Below are 19897 nucleotides of genomic sequence, written 5' to 3'. Positions count from 1 at the left end.
CCCCTTCATCCTGGCCATGGACTGGATCATGAAGACTTCCACCGACAATGAGAAGAGAGGGATCAGATGGACCATGACTATGACAGCAACAACAACGCTGGAAGACTTGGACTTTGCTGATGACATTGCCCTGCTGTCACATCGCCACCAAGACATGCAGGAAAAAGCAAATGGGTTCTCAGAAACAGCTGGAAACCTTGGCTTGAAGGTCGGTGCAAGGAAAACGAAAAGTATGAGAGTGAACGCCAGAGTCCAAGACGGCATCAAACTAAATGAACAAGAGATTGAAGAGCCAGCCAGGCCTTCGCCTCACTCAGGAGCACATGGAAGGCAAAAAACATCAGTCAGAAGATCAAACTGAGAATCTTCAAGTCAAATGTGATCAGCACCCTCCTTTACGGATGAGAATCATGGAAGATGACCAAAACCATCAGTAACAAGCTTGACGTCTTCCAAAACAGATGTCTCAGGCGCATACTTAACATCTTTTGGCCAAACACCATCACCAACGAAGAACTCCACCGAAGAACTGAAACCGAGTCCATCACCACGCAGGTTCAACGAAGGCGTTGGCGATGGATTGGACATGTGCTCCGCCAGCAGACAGCAGACCTTTCCACAGTCGCCCTACGATGGACTCCAGACGGCCGAAGAAAACTAGGCCGCCCAAAGGAAACTTGGAGAAGAACGGTGGAAAGGGAGATGAAAGGAAAGGGCTGGACATGGGGTCACCTGGGGCGGGTTTCAGCCGATCGACATCGGTGGCGGACTCTGGTTGAGGCCTTATGTGCAACTGATGCACGAAGAGGAATAGATAGATAGATACTTCCTCACCATTTTCGAGGATGGTGAGCGTGCTCGCTACAGCAACACTGATGGCTTTATGTTCCCTGTACGAGAGTGGCACTAGCCTCCTCAGGCACGTGATCTGGAATACCTGTATTCTGCTGTCCCTGTGGGGACCACGTGTAGCACGTGAGCTGTCCAACCTGTACGTGGTGCGAGGTAGACATGAGTTTTGTAGACAGGTAGACTTAGTGCGAGGTCGGTATTGAGAGGCAGATACAACACGCACGCACACACACAAACCCGAGACATCCAATCACTGTCATGTTTATTCGCTGATAGCAAGCTAACCCCCCATACTTCCTTTTATCCCACAGTTCGTGTTACTTGGCATCAACTCGTTGATTTAGCACTGATGTTACAGCATTACATTGATTACATACACGACATTACATGAGCTGGTAGCACTGATGTTACAGCATTACATTGATTACATACACGACATTACATGAGTTGGTAGCACTGATGTTACAGCATTACATTGATTACATACACGACATTACATGAGCTGGTAGCACTGATGTTACAGGAGGAACTGCTTCAACAGTCTGTGGCGCTACAAGCACCGCCGTTGTTACACGTGTACGTGGCTCCTACGTCACCTTACGTCGTGCATACTGCACAGGCTGTCACGAGTTTCCAACAGTCACGTGGTATTTGAACCTTGCTGTCCTCGCAAACTCCTGGGAGTTTGAAAGCAGTGAGTTGAGGCGGTGAGGACCTTCTGTACAAATAATAGTAAACTCACACTAACACTCCATCCAGAGTTCGTGTTGCAGTGGACTGTCATTACGGATAATTTACTACATTGTTGCCAGCGGACTGTCATTACGGATAATTTACTACATTGAGAGTTCGTGTTGCCAGCGGACTGTCATTACCGATAATTCACTATATTTAGAGTTCGTGTTGCCAGCGGACAATTAAGGATAATTTACTGTAACATTTACAGAGATCTAGCAACTTCCACCAAGAGGTACAGGAAGAGTATCGTCATGTTATACAGAGAACTCGGTGCAGGCCGCTAACGGTACACCAAAATAAGACCTTGACCTTTAACCCTAACTTTAATTTATTTTTATGAGATCTTACTAACAATACAGTGCTGCTAATGTACATCTCTTGGCTATTGCATGACATGACATGACATCTTTGATATAAATAACGTGCCAGATATAAATAACCTCATTGCCAGACTCCTTGTAGGAAAGGCTCACAGCCTTGATCATAATCACTGTACATAAAGTCTTCATCATAATCGCTGTACATAAAGTTTTGATCATAATCACTGTACATAAAGTCTTGGTCATAATCACTGTACATAAAGTTTTCATCATAATCATCGTATTTAAAGTCTTGATCATAATCATCGTACATAAAGTCTTCATCATAATCATCGTACATAAAGTCTTTATCGCGATCGTTGTATGAAGGTCAAGATAGTTTTTTTTCTGTAGATTGTTGAGGTTGGCATGTTGTCCATATTACAACCCAGTCAACAGCCAGTTAGTATTCTCTGTGTGACAGCTACATCTCAAACACGCCCGTCGACTGAAGGAGATCACCACTGGCGTCTAAGGAGCCCTCGTCCATGGCAGACGACAGTCTCGGCATGCTGGGGGAGTCTGGGGTCATATTGAGGGAGGTACGGGGGGAGTCGAGGTCAGAGCCGGGTGTCACCCGGAGGGAAGCTCTACTGAGCCTGGGTGAGCCGGGCTCCATGTGGGGAACGGTTTGATAGGTGTCTGGGGAATCCCCTCCAGCCATTTCTGCAAAATGAAAACTCGCAGATGGCGGGCGCAGGAAGCCTCGGTCATCCTGCTCGAAATCTGGCGCGTGCTCAACTCGTGTCCTTTGACCCCGGACACTGCTGGCCGCACTTCCTGGCGGAGTACGCGCCACTTCCGCTGCTGTCGTCCCCGGAGCCCCAGCCCCCTCCGCCTGCTTCTGCTTCAACAGGCGGGCCAATCGCAGCATGACGGGAGTGGACTTGGGAGAAGGCTTCCGTCGCCTTGAGGCAGACCTGTGACTGCCGGCCGGGGACCTGGATACAGACCTGTGACTGCCGGGGGGACCTTCTCTGACGCTCTTCGTTGACCTCATCTTGCTCCTCCCCAAAGTCCATGCGCCTCTCTTGCTCTTGTGCCTTCTGAACCACGTCGAACAGCCTTGATCCTTTTCCCATGACCTTGCTAACAACGCCTCTTAAGCGATTCTTGCTCTCGTTCGACCGTTGCAAGATGTGGTCCTTGTAATTATCGTCCTTGATGACCTTAACGATCGTCTTGCGCGATTTGCGGTCCAGGTTGCGGAAGTCGTCCTCCTTCTCCGTTACTTGCTCTTCTTGGGCGTCCTGCTGGCGGATGAGCTCAGCCAGTCTGTCGTAGTTGCGCAGGAAGGCCTTGCTGAGGGTCTGATCTTTAATCTCTCCTTTCTTCCTGCGGGCGTTGAGCTTGTCCCACAGAGCAGCCCCAGACCTCACCCGGCCATAGGTACCGACAGGCGTGCCGGGGTCCTTCTCGGACTGCTCACCGTCACCTTCTGCCTCAGGAGTGTCCGGGCGAATGGACTGCATTTGCTTGACCAGCCCGATGGTCTCTTCCACCGTCAGGCCTTGTGTGGCGCCGTCGTCTATGCCCAGCACCTGGCGGGTGATCTTGCGCACCTTGATCTCTGTGATTGAGATGATCTGCAGCAGCGTGGAGAACCTGGCCACGACAAGACACTCTTCCCTTAATACGACTACACCAGAGCCACCACAAGACAGAAGTAGTGCATTTATAGTTGTAGAAGTCAGTAGTGTACTTACACTTGTGTCAGTAGTCTATTTATATCTGTTCAAGTAGTAACATTTGTGTAAGTGGTATATTTATATTTGTAGGAACAGAAAAAAAGTCATTGTGCAAATCTCACCTGTGAAAAAGCATCGCGAAGAACTGCATGGTCAGCAGTATGCCGAAAACGAGGGTGAAGGCCACGGAGATGGGTTCGATCTTCTCACCTGTGAAGCTGGAATCGCCTGCGCAAGGGATCTTGACAGAGAGGTTGGTGGCATTCGAGGAGATGATCTGCAGGGCGCTGACGAGCACGATGAAGAGCGAGTTGATGAGGAAGAAAGCCAGACACATCTTGTTGCGCAGCTCCAGCAATTCTTCTTTTATCTGCTTCTCCTGCTGTTCGTTCTTGTCTAGTGGATACAGGTACTGCTTGATGAGTGCCTGCCAGAACTCCGTCTGCAGGTAGACAACAACGTGTATCACTCGGGTGGACAATGTACTCGGGCCGACAACCAAGTCTTTCACCGACCAGTCAATTGGCAAAGAATAACACTCTCTGGCTTCTACTTTATTATTATTATTATTATTATTATTATTATTATTATTATATTATTATTATTATTTATTATTATTATTATTATTATTATTATTATTATTATTTCTATACTTGTCCAGCAATGGACTCAGCCTTGTTAGCAAAAGTTCCAGAAACCAGCCAAGGAGCCAAGCAGCTTGCAAAGTGCAGGGAGCAGAAGACATCTCCCCAGCACAGGCTGGTGACGTGAGTGGCTGTACGTGTGCTGAGCTGACAGTTGTCGCTCATATCAGTGACAGGACCGTTACAATCTCCACGATTCTTACACTCGTCAAGGGGAAATAACCACAGGCACACTGAGCTGTTAACTCACTTCATCAACTATGGTTCTCTCTCTTGGTCCATCTCCAAGATCTTCATCTTCGGACCACTTGGGGTTGATAAGTTCGTCTCGGATCTCGCTAGCAACGTGTAAGTACATTGGGTTATCTGCCCACGACATAGTCACATATATAAGTACAGCGAGTTATCTGCCCATGACATAGTCACACATATAAGTAAAGAAAGTTATCTGCAGTAGCCACGACATAGAAGTGATTGTTGTAAGTACAGAGCGTTATCTGACCACGACATAAATTATGATGGCAGCAAGTTATCTGCCCATGACACAAGTATAGAGGGTTATCTGCCCATGACATAGTGATGGTTGTAAGTACAGCGGGTTATCTGACCACGACATAGTCACAGATATAAGTACAGCGAGTTATCTGCCCACGACATAGTCACAGATATAAGTACAGCGAGTTATCTGCCCATGACACAAGTATAGAGGGTTATCTGACCACGACATAGTCACAGATATAAGTACAGCGAGTTATCTGCCCATGACACAAGTATAGAGGGTTATCTGACCACGACATAGTCACAGATATAAGTACAGCGAGTTATCTGCCCATGACATAGTGATGGTTGGGAACAAGCTGACGTGAGGAAGACTCACGACGCCATGACACTGGCTTTGATGGACGACAAGGGGACTCGCGGGGAGATGAAGGTGTCTGGCGACAGACTGCACTCACCCCCCACACACACAACACGCGTAGCTAGGCAACGTGCACTTACAAGGCCAAACATCTTTAAGACCAAATAGTTCACTGCACCTTCTCCTTTATTACTCAGTGACCATCCACAAGGTACGAAGACGTCTGTGTATGTAAGACGTAGATGTCCACAGACTTGTAGGCACACGAAGGTCACGTGACTCACCTTTCTGAATGCCTCCTTCAATCAGGTGAGCGTTGTGGGAAAAGCGTTCATTGGTCGGCATAGGAGGAAGCTCGTCTCCGATGTCACTGACCTCACCTAGAGTTCCGTCTCCCACTGAGCCATTGGTCAGCTCCGTCACTTTACTGTCAAGGTCGTCGAGACTCTGCAGTATGGCCTTGAACTTCATGTCAGTGGCGCTGGCTCCCTCTCGCGGACAGCACAGGCAGCGGCAGAGGTTGCCGAAGGAGAAGGCGTAGTCGGAGTCACCGACGCTGCCGTCCGTTAGTTTGGCCAGAGCGCTCTTCAGGAAGTTGTCAGCTTTCGGCTTCGCCTCCGTCTCTTTGGCCTTGGCTGCGGAAGGCGGGGGGGCAGCAGTCTTGACCTGTACGCACGTCACATCAATGGTCATGTACACACGTCACATCAGCTGGTCATGTACGCACGTCACATCAGCTGGTCATGTACGCACGTCACGTCAGCTGGTCATGTACGCACGTCACATCAATGGTCATGTACGCACGTCATGTGGTTATGTACACACGTCACGTCAGCTGGTCATGTACACACGTCACAACAGCTGGTCATGTACACACGTCACATCAGCTGGTCATGTACACACGTCACGTCAATGGTCATGTACGCACGTCACAACAGCTGGTCATGTACGCACGTCACGTCAGCTGGTCATGTACACACGTCACATCAATGGTCATGTACGCACGTCACGTCAGCTGGTCATGTACGCACGTCACAACAACTGGTCATGTACGCACGTCATAACATCTGGTCATGTACGCACGTCACGTCAGCTGGTCATGTACGCACGTCATGTGGTTATGTACACACGTCACGTCACGAACTTCCAGTTAAAATTCTCTGAGTGCCGGCCTTCACCCTTGACTCCTTGACCCCCAGCTACGCACGAATTTGAAGCATTTTCACAAAATAATAAAATTCACAGCGAACAGAAAGAAACCGTTTGTCCTCTATGCTGAGACTGCATTTTCTCAAAACGTCAAAGATCTATATATATATATGTGTGTATGTGTGTGTGTATATATATATATCGTATTTCCAAAAGAAAAGTCCGACTCAGGCGCCATTGATGATGTCTGCGATGTTTAGTTGTGTGTTAACGGACTTTAATGGACACACGCCATGTTGAAAGGAATCACCATAACCTATGATGACGAATAACAACTTGAGTGTCAGCATTATTTCACACATAATGAGAAGTCTCTCGTCCTCTCTACGTGTGAACTCGTGTTGTCATTGTTGTTCAAAACGAAAGGTGAATCCAGAAAAAATCCAATGTTGTATTAACATCTTCCTGCTACAGTGTGTAGGAATGTGACACGATTCACGTGACTGCACTTCCTCTCTTAATGTTTACCTAGTCTTGTCGTAAACATTTTGAATAGCATGAACACGGGTGGACGGATCGCACGTAGCAGTTGCTAAAGTTAATTCCTCTGACCCAGTGGACATATTGCATTGTTTTAGAACTCAGAATCCACTTGTCTCCAGGCTTGCGGCACTCGCTGACCTCTCCATCGTCTGCAAGGAGGACAGCAGCAGTTTGTCCACCCAGGACCGTGTCTGAGACAAGCGGGTATCGCCATCGCCGACCTCAGATTTTCTTCATTTCTCAACATGCGAGGGTGTGCGTGTGAACACATAGTGAATACTCCACATCCTGATGAGTAGTCAAGCTGTTGTAGGATGTAGTGATGTAGGAGATACTGATGATGTATAGTTGAAGATGATGATGTATAGCTGAAGGAGATACTGATGATGTATAGCTGAAGGAGACACTGATGATGTATAGCTGTAGGAGATACTGATGATGTATAGCTGAAGGAGACACTGATGATGTATAGCTGTAGGAGATACTGATGATGTATAGTTGAAGATGATGATGTATAGCTCAAGGAGACACTGATGATGTATAGCTGTAGGAGATATTGATGATGTATAGTATGAAGGAGACACTGATGTCTAGCTGAAGGAGACACAGCTTGTGGAGGGGACAGAGGGACGAATGAGTTGCTTGCAGCGAAAAGAGAAAAGGTCAAAGGACACCACCCTTTTCCCCATGACCTGACCTCTCGTGTTCCCCACGACACCACGTGGAGGTTGGCAAGTGAGTAGATCATCAGCAGCATGGACATGGAGGGGATGGAAAGGAAGTACAGGCAGCCGTGCAGCAGGGCCGTGCACTCCATGGGGTGCAGCATCGCCGTCAAGACGAAGATGGAGGCCACGCCCACCAGGAAAGATGTCGACACCGAGCAGAAGCCGTTCTCCGCCGCCTGCTTGATGAGCCCCACCAGCACCAGCATCATGATGATGGTGTACACCAGCGACAGCACCGAGGCGTAGGCCAGCTGATATCCACACCAAAACACAGGTACATCATCATCATCACACCAACATACATGCACATACATCGCACATACATGCACACTAGCACATGCACATGCATACGCATACACACTAAAGTACCGACTCACGTATTCATTATGTACACGAGACATCTTCATGATTACCGGAGCAGTAACCAGTAGAGAGTGTAATGCGAGTGTAACCATTGGCTGCTGTAACGCTACAGAGTGGTGAGCTTTAGACACTACAGTGATAACAGTACACACAGTCAAGCACACTGACCATCAGGCTATAGTACACACAGTCAAGCACACTGACCATCAGGCTACAGTACAGACAGTCAAGCACACTGACCATCAGGCTATGGTGCAGTGACTAATGGCCGTTGGAATAACCCCGACAACATACGTCATCACAGGGTCCGATAAAGATGTTATCAAGAGACAATACGGACGGAAGGACGGACGGACGGACGGACAGAAGACGACGACTTACCTGTGTGTTGGTGTTCGCCTTGAAGCAGAGGATGACGAAGACTGCGAGAGGCAGGATGTTGAGAGTCAAGGCTCCGTACAGAGGAATGCTATCCGAGGTGGCGTTGCTGATAGCACCCACGATGAGAAGGAAGATGGTACCCGGGGTGATGATACCTGTGACGACATATGCAATGCGGTATGATAACGTGGCTTACCCCAGGATCACGAGGGTCACGTGACTACAGGTGTGTCATGATGAACTGCTACTAACAGGATGATCAAACAGCTGTCTGTCTCGACAGACGATGGACGAGTCACGAAGACGAAGAAATTTATGACAGCCAGGTGACAGGGTCACCTACGGACTTTGTGTGAACATCGTGAAAGTATGTGATGTCACAGGTGTCAGGAGCAGTATAGGTCTGAGTGGAGTCCACCTCATCAGCCATCCCACGACTGACCAGACATCTTGTCTGAGGATGTTGACAGACTAGTGTTTCTCGCTGGACGCAGTTCGCAGTGGAAACCTTCTTCATTTGCCAAACCTATGGCCGTCCACCTTTTCCAAACCTATTATTGTCTGTCATTGCGTGATTTATAATTTAATAATAATTAATGATAATAATATGTAAAGCACTCACACTCCTAATGAGCATGCCCTTGGCACTTAAGAACAAGAACGAAACAAGGACAGCATACGAGGGACAGGAAAACAAATAACATATGAACTATAAAAGAATAAACAACCGTACTAACCAAGAATAAAAACAAATACAGAAAACGCAAAGAGGAACCAAATAACAACAAGTTTTGTTTCTTGGGTCTGTTCCCTGTTTGTTTATCTCACCTAAAAATAAGCATTTTACCTGACTACCTGACTACCTTGGCTCCCTACACTTGCCCATCTATGGCGACTAACAGTTGCCCAGCTTTGCCCACACCTGTTAGTACCTGCTAGTGCCTGTCCACACCTGCTAGTGCCTGCCCACACCTGCTAGTGCCTGCTAGTGCCTGCCTACACCTGCTAGTGCCTGCTAGTGCCTGCCCACACCTGCTGGTGCCTGCCCACACTGCTAGTGCCTGCCTACATTGATAGTGCCTGCCCACACCTGCTAGTGCCTGCCCACACCAGCTAGTGCCTGCCCACACCTGCTAGTGCTGCCTACATTGATAGTGCCTGCCCATACCTGCTAGTGCCTGCCCACACAGCTAGTGCCTGCCTACACCTGTTAGTACCTGCTAGTGCCTGCCCACACCTCCTAGTGCCTGCCCACACCTGCTAGTGCCTGCCCACACCAGCCAGTGCCTGCCTACACCTGTTAGTACCTGCTAGTGCCTGCCCACACCTGCTAGTGCCTGCACACACCTGCTAGTGCCTGCCCACACCTGACGTGTAGCTGCTGGACAGGTGGAGCCACCTACCGGAGCACAGCACGAAGAGCTGATACACCATGTACAACACGGAGATGTCCTGGTTGCGCTTGGTGGTGTTGCGCCAGTCGCTGAGCAGGTCGATGATGTTGGCCATGGTGGACGGCGTCCAGCGCCGTCGCTGGTTGTAGAACTCGTAAAAACCCTCGGGGGCAAAGGTGAAGGAGTCGGAGGCAGCGCAGTACTCGACGCGGTACCCTTGTTGTAGGAGCAGTGTACACAGCCACCTGTCCTCACCTGTGACAAACCGTGACGTCATACAGTGCTGACGGACTACGGAAACAGGTGTAACGTACAAGCAGCTGATCAGAGAGAGAGAGAGGGACGTGAGGGACTGTTGTCCGGTACAGCACCTGCTGACCATCACCCAAACAGACGTGAGTGGCGCGCCCTGTCGGCTGCCGCGTGTCTCCGTATGCTCCACACACACACAGACACACAGACACACACACAACAACAACAACAACAGGCAGTTGCAGTCGAGAGACTGTGTATGCTGTGTGTGTGTGTGTGAACGTGAGTACAAGCACACATCCACCTTGCCCCCATTGTGACATCACGTACCCTGGTCGTACTGCACGTAGTGACGTGCCTCTGATGGCGGCGTGGTGTAACGCTTCATGACGTTGTCGTCCATGAGCGCCGAGCCTCTGAAGAGAGAGAAACATCCGGGGCTGCACAGCACACACCCCAGCACGTGCTCCGTTGCCTTCTGCAGCCAATGACTGATGGCGTACTCGAACCTCTGATACCACACCATGGGGCCTGTCACAAACGACATAATGTAACCACACCATTGGGCTTGTCACAAACGACATAATGATACCACACCACGTGGCCTGTCACATGACACAGACTACATTCCTTGTGCCCTGGGTTAGACGTTTGTACACAAGCAGTCAGCTGTGAGACAGTCAGCTCGTATCCTGAATCAAGCACAGACATGTCGGTAAGCGCTGCTACTTCATCTGCCACCTACCGACAGCTGAGCCTCCACACTCTCCGTACCCGAACTGTCTCTACCCGGACATACAGACATCCCACAAGGCTGTTCAGACGCTGTCTATCCAGGGTATAGCCCTTTTTAGCCTCGAGTTCACATTTATTTAATGCATCACCTAACCCTGTACACCACCTCTACACCACCTGTACACCACCCCTATACCATCTCTACACCACCTGTACACCCCCCTATATCAACCTCACCCCGTGCACCACCTCTACACCACCCCTATATCAACCTAACCCTGTACCCCACCTGTACACCACCTCTATACCTCCTCTACACCACCTCTACACCATCCCTATACCTCCTCTACACCACCTCTACGCCACCTCTACAACACCTCTACACTACTCTAGACCACCCCTATATCAACCTAACCCTGTACACTACGTCTACACCACATCTACACCACCTCTACATCACCTCTACACCATCCCTATACCACCTCTACACCACCTCTACACCACCCCTACACCACCCCTACACCACTCCTAAATCAACCTAACCCTGTACACTACCTCTACACCACATCTACACCACCTCTACACCACCTCTACACCACCTATACACTACCTCTACACCACCCTACACCACCTCTACACCACCCCTATATCAGCATAACCCCGTACGCCACCTCTATGTCAGTCTTCAGTCCCCCTACATCAGTCTAGTCCCCGTCACACATCTACTTCATGCGTCATCCCCACCCGTCCTTCAGCACCCACCCGCGCCGATGGGGTGGATCCTGCCGCAGGCCGCCCCCAGCAGCGGGTTCTGTTTCATGCGGTCGACGAGGATCTTGATGGCCTCGGGCTGGAAATCCACGTCGCCGTCGAGAGCCAGCAGGAAGGTGTTGTGGGCCCTCAGCTTGCGGCTCCCGAATGAAATGCTTTCATCGGCTACAAGCCGGTAGCCCAGAAAGTAGTACATGTACATCACCTGTAGACACGCCAGGTGTGGCGTCAGCAAACGTGAGCAGTCTCTTTACACTTAGCTATGCAACTAGTAGATATTTAGTGTACTACTGACTACACTACACAGCTACTAGATATTTAGTGTACTACTGACTACACTACACAGCTATAGTAGACATTTAGTGTACTACTGACTACACTACACAGCTACTAGATATTTAGTGTACTACTGACTACACTACACAGCAGTAGACAGTTAGGATACCACTGACTACACAGCTAGTAGACAGCTGTTGTACTACTGACTACAAAGATAAAAGACATTTAGTGTACCACTGACTACACTACACAGCTACTAGATATTTAGTGTACTACTGACCACACAGCTAGTAGACATTTAGTGTACTACTGACTACACAGATAATAGACAGTTATTGTACTACTGACTAGACAGATAATAGACATTTAGTGTACTACTGACTACACTACACAGCTAGTAGACAGTTAGTGTACCACTGACACACTACACAGCTAGCAGACAGCTGTTGTACTACTGACTACACAGCTAGTAGACAGCTGTTGTACTACTGACTACATAGATAGTAGACATTTGGTATACTAGTGACCACACTACACAGCTAGTAGACATTAGATGTACTAGTGACAACACAGCTAGTAGACAGCTGTTGTACTACTGACTACACAGATAATAGACAGCTGTTGTACTACTGACTACTCTACACATCTAATAGACAGTTAGTGTACCACTGACTACAAAGCCAGTAGACAGCTGCTGTAAACTTGACCACACAGCTAGGAGACAGCTGCTGTACACGTGACAAGACAGCTGTAGATGGTGTCTGTACACTGGTCAGTACTCAGAATGCGCGCGCAGTGAAAGTAGTCACCTGACTCCAGCGTTTCCTGTGACGTATTTTCGCCTTGTCCTTGAGGTGAGCCGTAAGGGTGTTGCCTCCGGGAAGTTTCCACACCAGGCGGCCTCCGTATGGGGTCGGCACTTTGCGGGGTTTGGCGATGTGCAGGTCCGTCTTGTGGACGGCGCTGTCGTGGGAGGACAACAGCAATAAGAAGCAGTAATAACCCTCCGTATCCTCAACATCTCACGTGTACACGTGTACAGAATGTTCTAAGGTCAGAGTCAACAAAATCTACAAAACAACCTTTCTGAACTAGAGCGCACTTGTAGCTCATTGGGTGTTTAAAGAAGTCACGTGTCGTTTCTATCAACAGGTATGTCGTATAGAATGTCGGTAGTGAAACTACAACGACTACCGCTAAACTACGTCACTGTACACTAAACCGTCATAGCTACTATGCTACACGAGATCACTGAATCCACTTACACTGTTCCCTGACAGACATAATGATGCAGCTGAGTAATGTGGTACATACCATGTTACTGACATGATACAGCTGTGTAATGTGTACGTGTACTGTTCACTTACTGACACAGCTGTGTAATGTGTAATGTGGTATATATATATATACTGTTCACTTACTGACACAGCTGTGTAATGTGTACGTGTTCTGTTCACTTACTGACACATCTGTGTAATGTGTACGTGTACTGTTCACTTACTGACACATCTGTGTAATGTGTAATGTGGTATATATACTGTTCACTTACTGACACAGCTGTGTAATGTGTAATGTGGTATATATATATATACTGTTCACTTACTGACACAGCTGTGTAATGTGTACGTGTTCTGTTCACTTACTGACACAGCTGTGTAATGTGTACGTGTACTGTTCACTTACTGACACATCTGTGTAATGTGTAATGTGGTATATATACTGTTCACTTACTGACACAGCTGTGTAATGTGTAATGTGGTATATATATACTGTTCACTTACTGACACAGCTGTGTAATGTGTAATGTGGTATATGTATACTGTTCACTTACTGACACAGCTGTGTAATGTGTACGTGTACTGTTCACTTACTGACACAGCTGTGTAATGTGTAATGTGGTATATATACTGTTCACTTACTGACACAGCTGTGTAATGTGTAATGTGGTATATATATACTGTTCACTTACTGACACAGCTGTGTAATGTGTAATGTGGTATATGTATACTGTTCACTTACTGACACAGCTGTGTAATGTGTACGTGTACTGTTCACTTACTGACACAGCTGTGTAATGTGTAATGTGGTATATATATACTGTTCACTTACTGACACATCTGTGTAATGTGTAATGTGGTATATATATATATATACTGTTCACTTACTGACACAGCTGTGTAATGTGTAATGTGGTATATATATATATATATACTGTTCACTTACTGACACAGCTGTGTAATGTGTAATGTGGTATATATATATACTGTTCACTTACTGACACAGCTGTGTAATGTGTACGTGTACTGTTCACTTACTGATACAGCTGTGTAATGTGGTTCAGTGACAGATCGCATGACAGCTGTGTAATGTGTAATGTGCTGTTCTCATGTCTGTAGCAGGACACTTGTGGCGCTACTATCCTGCACCACTGTCCAATCACTGTCGACCTACCTGGCTGCGGTGTCCACAACTCGCACGAGCTGCTTGACAAAGCTGTTGACGGCGTAGTTGTAATCGTCGTCTTTGTGTTCATCGAAGGCATCGTCAAAGAAGATGTGAGCTTTAGGACAGACAACCCAAAAAACCCGTTATTGTTCTTGAGGCGATCTGTCTATGAAAGCCAGTCCCTAGGCGTGACGTCACAAGGTGGGGGAGTGTGGTTTAGGGGGTAGGAAGATGCAGGACTTGGGCTGTGGGGCTGTGGGGGGAGGCGGGGCTCTATGCTGACTGTGAACGACAAAGCAGAGCTTAACGTTTGTGATGGGGGAGTGTGTCTGTCGCTGTGTCTGTCTCTCTGTGTGTCTGTTACTCTGTGTGTCTGTCTCTCTGTGTGACTTTAGCTGTGTGTCTGTCGCTGTGTGTCTGTCTCTCTGTGTGTCTGTCGCTGTGTGTCTGTCGCTCTGTGTGTCTGTCTCTCTGTGTGTCTGTCTCCAGGCCCGGTTCTACCTATTAGGCGAACTAGGCAATCGCCTAGGGCGCAGCGACCGAGGGGGGCGGAAAAAATGGCCTGCTATTTTTTTTCAATGAATAATTTTAGGGAAAAATATCATTTTCACAAAATGATATTAGCAGGACACCTTTCCTCTGCTTGTAGACTGACCACCACGCTAGTTTCTCAGTACATGTATGACAGGAAAACCCCATCATCCCAGGGCGCACCTGCAGTGACCACAGCTAACCAGCAGGGAAGTAGAGGGTGGATGGGCGGGGAAGGGCGCTGAGAGTGGCGGCGTTGGTGGAAGACAAAGGTGGAAGGCACCTTTTCCTCTGCTTGTAGGTTGACTTCACCACCGACTTTCTCAGTTCATGTAGTGATGTAGTACAGGAAAACCCATTATTACAGGGCGCACTTGAAGTGACCAGCTAACCAGCGGGGAAGAAGAGGGCGGACGGGGCGGAGGATAGACAGCGGAGGGGCGGGTTGGTGGATGGGGCCTGGTCAGTGCGGACCCCTAGGATGGAGTGGACCACATTCCACTAATTCCAAGCTCACCTTTCTTTCTTCTATCTAACCATTGAAGAGGTTCCACACTTATGCATTGAAAACACTGCAGCTGAGATCAGGGACAACACTGACTTAAGTTTGCTACGCAAGTTTCTCTGTGGTTATGACAACTGTTTTATGCTCAATATTGTTTACACTTACGAACTTTCAACCCGAAGGAACTTAGCTAATGTCACGAACGCGTTCTTAGTTAATAAGAGTATTAAAGTCTTTAGCAGACAAACATCAAGGTAGAGCCATTTGAAGTTTATAGCATATCTATTTACTGACACTGATGGCCTATAGTCTTGTACTTACTGTTGTGACTCATGGTCGTGAATATTTAACTTTCTTATTAATTATTAAATTTCTGTTCGATTGGTGTTTTAGGCTTAATTTAGTTGTCAATTTGTAATGTTTATTTTAATTATCTAAGAGTGCATCTGTTTGTCTACAGTTTGAATGGAGAGCTTGTTGTTATGCTCCATTGACAGAATATTTGAAATTGGCTATTAAGAGATAATGCGTACTAAGACCTACAGTCGATACACTATATACTTCTCTTGTTTTCACCTAACCCTATGCTGGACACCACGCAGTGTTGATCACTGGGCTGTGTTTGGGGAGCTGCCCTGACACCTGATTTACAACTTTGCATTGTTAGTGTCCAGAAGACTCTCTCTTGACAGACTCTTTCATTGCCCGCCCACCTGTGAGGTGTGACTTTGGATGGAAACATGAGGTAGCTGCTATCAGGGTGGTCTAGATGCTGGAAGCTGTGATCAGCTTGAGTTTTAGACCACACAGCAAAATAAGACCAGAGCAAGGTGCTACACATTTCTTGTCTCCATCAGTGTGCACTCCATAAAACCTTTTACACGAGTGTTTGAAATGCCTCTACTCATAAGTGTAGGTGTGATTTGGGAGGCATGCAAGCATCCATATGTGTATGATGCTAGCCTGCAATTGATAAACAGACCTACTTTTCTTGACAAAAAGTAGTTCTTACTTATAAGTTATTAATCAAATCTGACAGCAAATTCTCGAAAAAGATTTAATTTTAGTAAGCCATTCTTTGACACTTCTGGGTTCTAACACCTCTGGTCGTAATGAGTTCGTGTAGAAAACCACTTTTCTACTATTTTTAAGCAGCAAACATGTAGTCAGTTCGGTTTTACTTGTTAGTTCGTCTGTAAGATGAGAAAGAAGAGAACCATTGAAAGCACTTGCCGATGGAGGTGCTATAGGTGGACAGGCCCACAGGGTAGCGATAAATCTGTCAGTTAATGACCAGTCGGATCAGACTAGAAGACTGGACAAAGAAGTTGGTGCGATGTCACTTGATAGTTGTCCATGAGATGAGAAAGAGAGAAGAGAGAAAGATTGAAAGGACCTCAGTGGGGTGGCTTAGTGGAGAAGGGTAGAGATAAATCTCTACCACTTTAAAGAAAGTCAGATCACATTACCAGGGCTGGACAGCCAGAGACTGAGAGAAGAGGTAGTTGTAACTTTGAACTTAAAACCCACAGGAGGATGTACAAACCTCACTTTTCTGAGCGGCTGCAGACATCTCGTGCTGCTGTTTGAATTTACTTTGTAATCGTCTGTTTGGGTGCTTGGAGCTATCATCCTTCCACAGCTGAGTCAGTAAACTAAAGGTTGTGAACTGCATTTAGCCTGCCAGACTGAACAGTGCTACTGTCCTACAGCCACTTCATGAGAGTTTGTACAGATAAGTTCGCATGAATTTTATACACTGTGACATAGCTGTATATATTTCATTAACACGATTTATGTCTTTCTTCACATTAATTTCATTTCCTTATTTCTTATAGTGCTTATTTTGATTGTGTGGATGCAACGGGTTGCGATAGCGCTGGTGTAACTTTTTGCAAAACTGTTCATTGCACAAACGGGTCCGTGACAGTCTGGTGGTCTTTATCACATCACAATCGCGTTGAGTTCTGAGACAGACCGCAGCAATCATTACTGGTGATACTTAAGCCTAGCTTTCTTGTTTGAACTGCGTCCATTGAAGACAGATTTAAACAGATTCAGGAGCACAGTGCATTGTTTGGATTTCTTTATGATATCCAAAGGATTTCTGAAAAACCAACGAAGGACATTCTACTATCTTGCCAGGTCTTGGAAAAGGCACTAATGCACACAGACAGCAAAGACATTGAAGCGGAGGAACTCTGTTCTGAATTACAGGTTGTGGCTAGAAGACTTCCCAAGCCTAACATGAACCCCAAAGAAGAACATTCATAATCCAACATAAGCTATTTGATATTGTGCCGAATGTTGTAGTGTCTCTCAGAATTTTATTGACCCTTCCAATTTCTGTTGCCAGTGCAGAAGGGAGTTTCTCAAAATTAAAATTAATTAAAAACTATATGAGATCAACAATGTTGCAAGAGAGACTGACTGGGCTGGCCACCATATCTATTGAGCATGACTTGGCAAATGCACTCAATCTGAAGGAACTGATAACTCGTTTTGCACAGCAAAAAGCAAGAAAAGTGAGGTTTTAAGCATCAATTTCAGGACCAGGACAACATAAATTGCAAAATAAATGATATAACATGGTTCACTTTTTGTGAGGTGTGGGGGGGGGGGGGGGCGCAGAATTTTTTTTCGCCTAGGGCGCAACACAGCCTAGCGCCGGCCCTGTCTGTCTCTGTGTGTCTGTCTCTCTGTGTGTCTGTCTCTCTGTGTGTCTGTCTCTGTGTGTCTGTCGCTCTGTGTGTCTGTTTCTGTGTGTCTGTCGCTGTGTGTCTGTCGCTGTGTGTACTCTCCAGGAGCTCTAGTTCCTGTCATTTGTCTGTCCCAGGCCGTACGTCACTCAGGGATGTGGACCAGGTGCACACAAGCGCGTTACGTACAATGTGCCGGTAAGACCAAACCTTGTAAAGTTTTGTCTTATTTAAAACCGTGTTAGTTCAAACAGTTCAACAATAGTGTTGCACTGTTGCGCGTAGTTTTTCTACAAAAAGGATTATTTAAATAGATTTAAAGCTTGAAAGTGTTTAAAATGAGAAACCTGCCTTGCCAACGGCCTCAGAGCCCTAAACCCAGTCGTGAGTCTCAGTAAGCACTCGGGTACAAATCACATGCAGTACACAATGTGCACCCCACTCCTATAACCAGTCTCTATGGATGGACCTATGAGGAGTGAGTGGCTTGTGTGTGTGTGTGAGGGAGAGAGAGACAGAGACGTCTACCTCTCTCACTCACTCGCGCGCTTTCATTGCACACATCCTCGACTAACCTTCAAACTCATAATAATCAGGGTCCGTGACATCGAAGAACAGCTGAGCGCTCCTCCTGGCGCTCTGGTCGGCGTCCAGTCTGTAGACACACAGACACACCTACAGACTACACGTGACTCACGTGCACTGACACACAGAGCTCACCTACACACTACACACGACTCACGTGCACTGACACACAGATCTCACAAACTACACACGACTCACGTGCACCGACACACAGATCTCACAAACTACACACGACTCACGTGCACCGACACACAGATCTCACAAACTACACACGACTCACGACTCACGACTCACGTGCACTATCACAGCCTCCACACATAACATCGAGAGCTACATATGTATATACACACACAGCTGGACAGCTGTCAGCCTAGTAGCAGAGTACAACACTGAGCACGTACATACTTATGTATGAGTCTAAAAATAGCGATTATATAAATTACTGCTCACCATCCACCGTTGGGCTTAAAGGAAATAAAAATATCACACAGGCAGCTATAAAGAAATCGTCTAGCACCAAAGGTAAAAACAAAGACCAGAATACTCAGTGTGGTTCCAACACACGAGGTGTGTGTCAAAGGTTACTGGGGTCACCTAAATATAGACTTGAGCATCATGATCATCTCTGTCTCCGACTCGTGCCACATGGTGGCGCAGATGTAGATGAAGGGCGTCGTGTCTTTGCGCAGCTTGTCCGTGGCCGTCTCCAGGTCGTCCCGACACCGCTCCTTGTTCTCGGGGGCTTCCAACCATTTGCCGAAGGACTGCAAGGGAAGAGAACCATTCACCTTTCAGTCAATCATCGTCGCCTACTTTATTATCAGGTTTTGGTTTCAGTGGCGATGAGTTTGTGATGGTCCAGTGGAGGGCATAGCAAAGTCTTTGGCAGTCAGTCGTCCAGGGACGCGCATGACGTCATCAGTTTGTGGGGTCAGTCACAACACCTTCAGCTCGTCATCACTTTGTGAGGAGCAACTTACCGCTTGCTCACTGGGGTCATCTTCGTCTATCCGCCTGTTGAGTAGCAGCGACTGGTCCAGGAGGATGCCACAGTACAGCGGTTTGGAGAAAAGTCTGCCCACAAACAAAACATCCTTTCACGCACGGACACCAAGCAAGTGTTGGTGTGTACACCCAGGGTGTAGACCACGAACATCAGAAGTGAACTCAACTTGCAGAGTGTACACCACGAACATCAGCCAGTGAACTCAATCATTATTGTTTACAAGGTGGGGTCACCAACCACGAGTCAGCATGTTTACAATACTTGGATGGTTGATTAAGCGGGAAAGTGCTTCAACCTAAGATGATTTCGCGCTACTAGGGAGAAGGGAGGGGAGAGAAAAAAAAAAACCCTGACAGCCGGTTTACGACGGCCAAACATGTTGCACAGCAGG

The 19897-nt window shown here is 47.3% G+C and overlaps 1 protein-coding gene across 1 annotated transcript in view; it reads right to left on the bottom strand.

The window, feature by feature from the left end:
• Positions 1 to 1097: 1097 nt before the first annotated feature.
• Positions 1098 to 19897, bottom strand: part of LOC112557684 (chitin synthase chs-2-like) — a 20851-nt gene continuing 2051 nt past the window's right edge. Inside the window, 14 exon segments of the mRNA XM_025227679.1 lie at positions 1098 to 3554; positions 3760 to 4079; positions 4532 to 4647; positions 5425 to 5806; positions 7530 to 7811; positions 8305 to 8459; positions 9708 to 9953; positions 10281 to 10481; positions 11448 to 11661; positions 12545 to 12698; positions 14187 to 14295; positions 18491 to 18570; positions 19095 to 19264; positions 19481 to 19574. Coding sequence (XP_025083464.1) covers positions 2687 to 3554; positions 3760 to 4079; positions 4532 to 4647; positions 5425 to 5806; positions 7530 to 7811; positions 8305 to 8459; positions 9708 to 9953; positions 10281 to 10481; positions 11448 to 11661; positions 12545 to 12698; positions 14187 to 14295; positions 18491 to 18570; positions 19095 to 19264; positions 19481 to 19574 — 3391 coding nt within the window. The 3' untranslated portion in view covers positions 1098 to 2686.

The sequence above is a fragment of the Pomacea canaliculata genome, linkage group LG2, assembly GCF_003073045.1.
Source record: "Pomacea canaliculata isolate SZHN2017 linkage group LG2, ASM307304v1, whole genome shotgun sequence".
NCBI classification, from domain to species: domain Eukaryota; kingdom Metazoa; phylum Mollusca; class Gastropoda; order Architaenioglossa; family Ampullariidae; genus Pomacea; species Pomacea canaliculata.
Note: the sequence above shows the minus strand (reverse complement) of the source record. Positions and strands in the feature narration are given on the sequence as shown.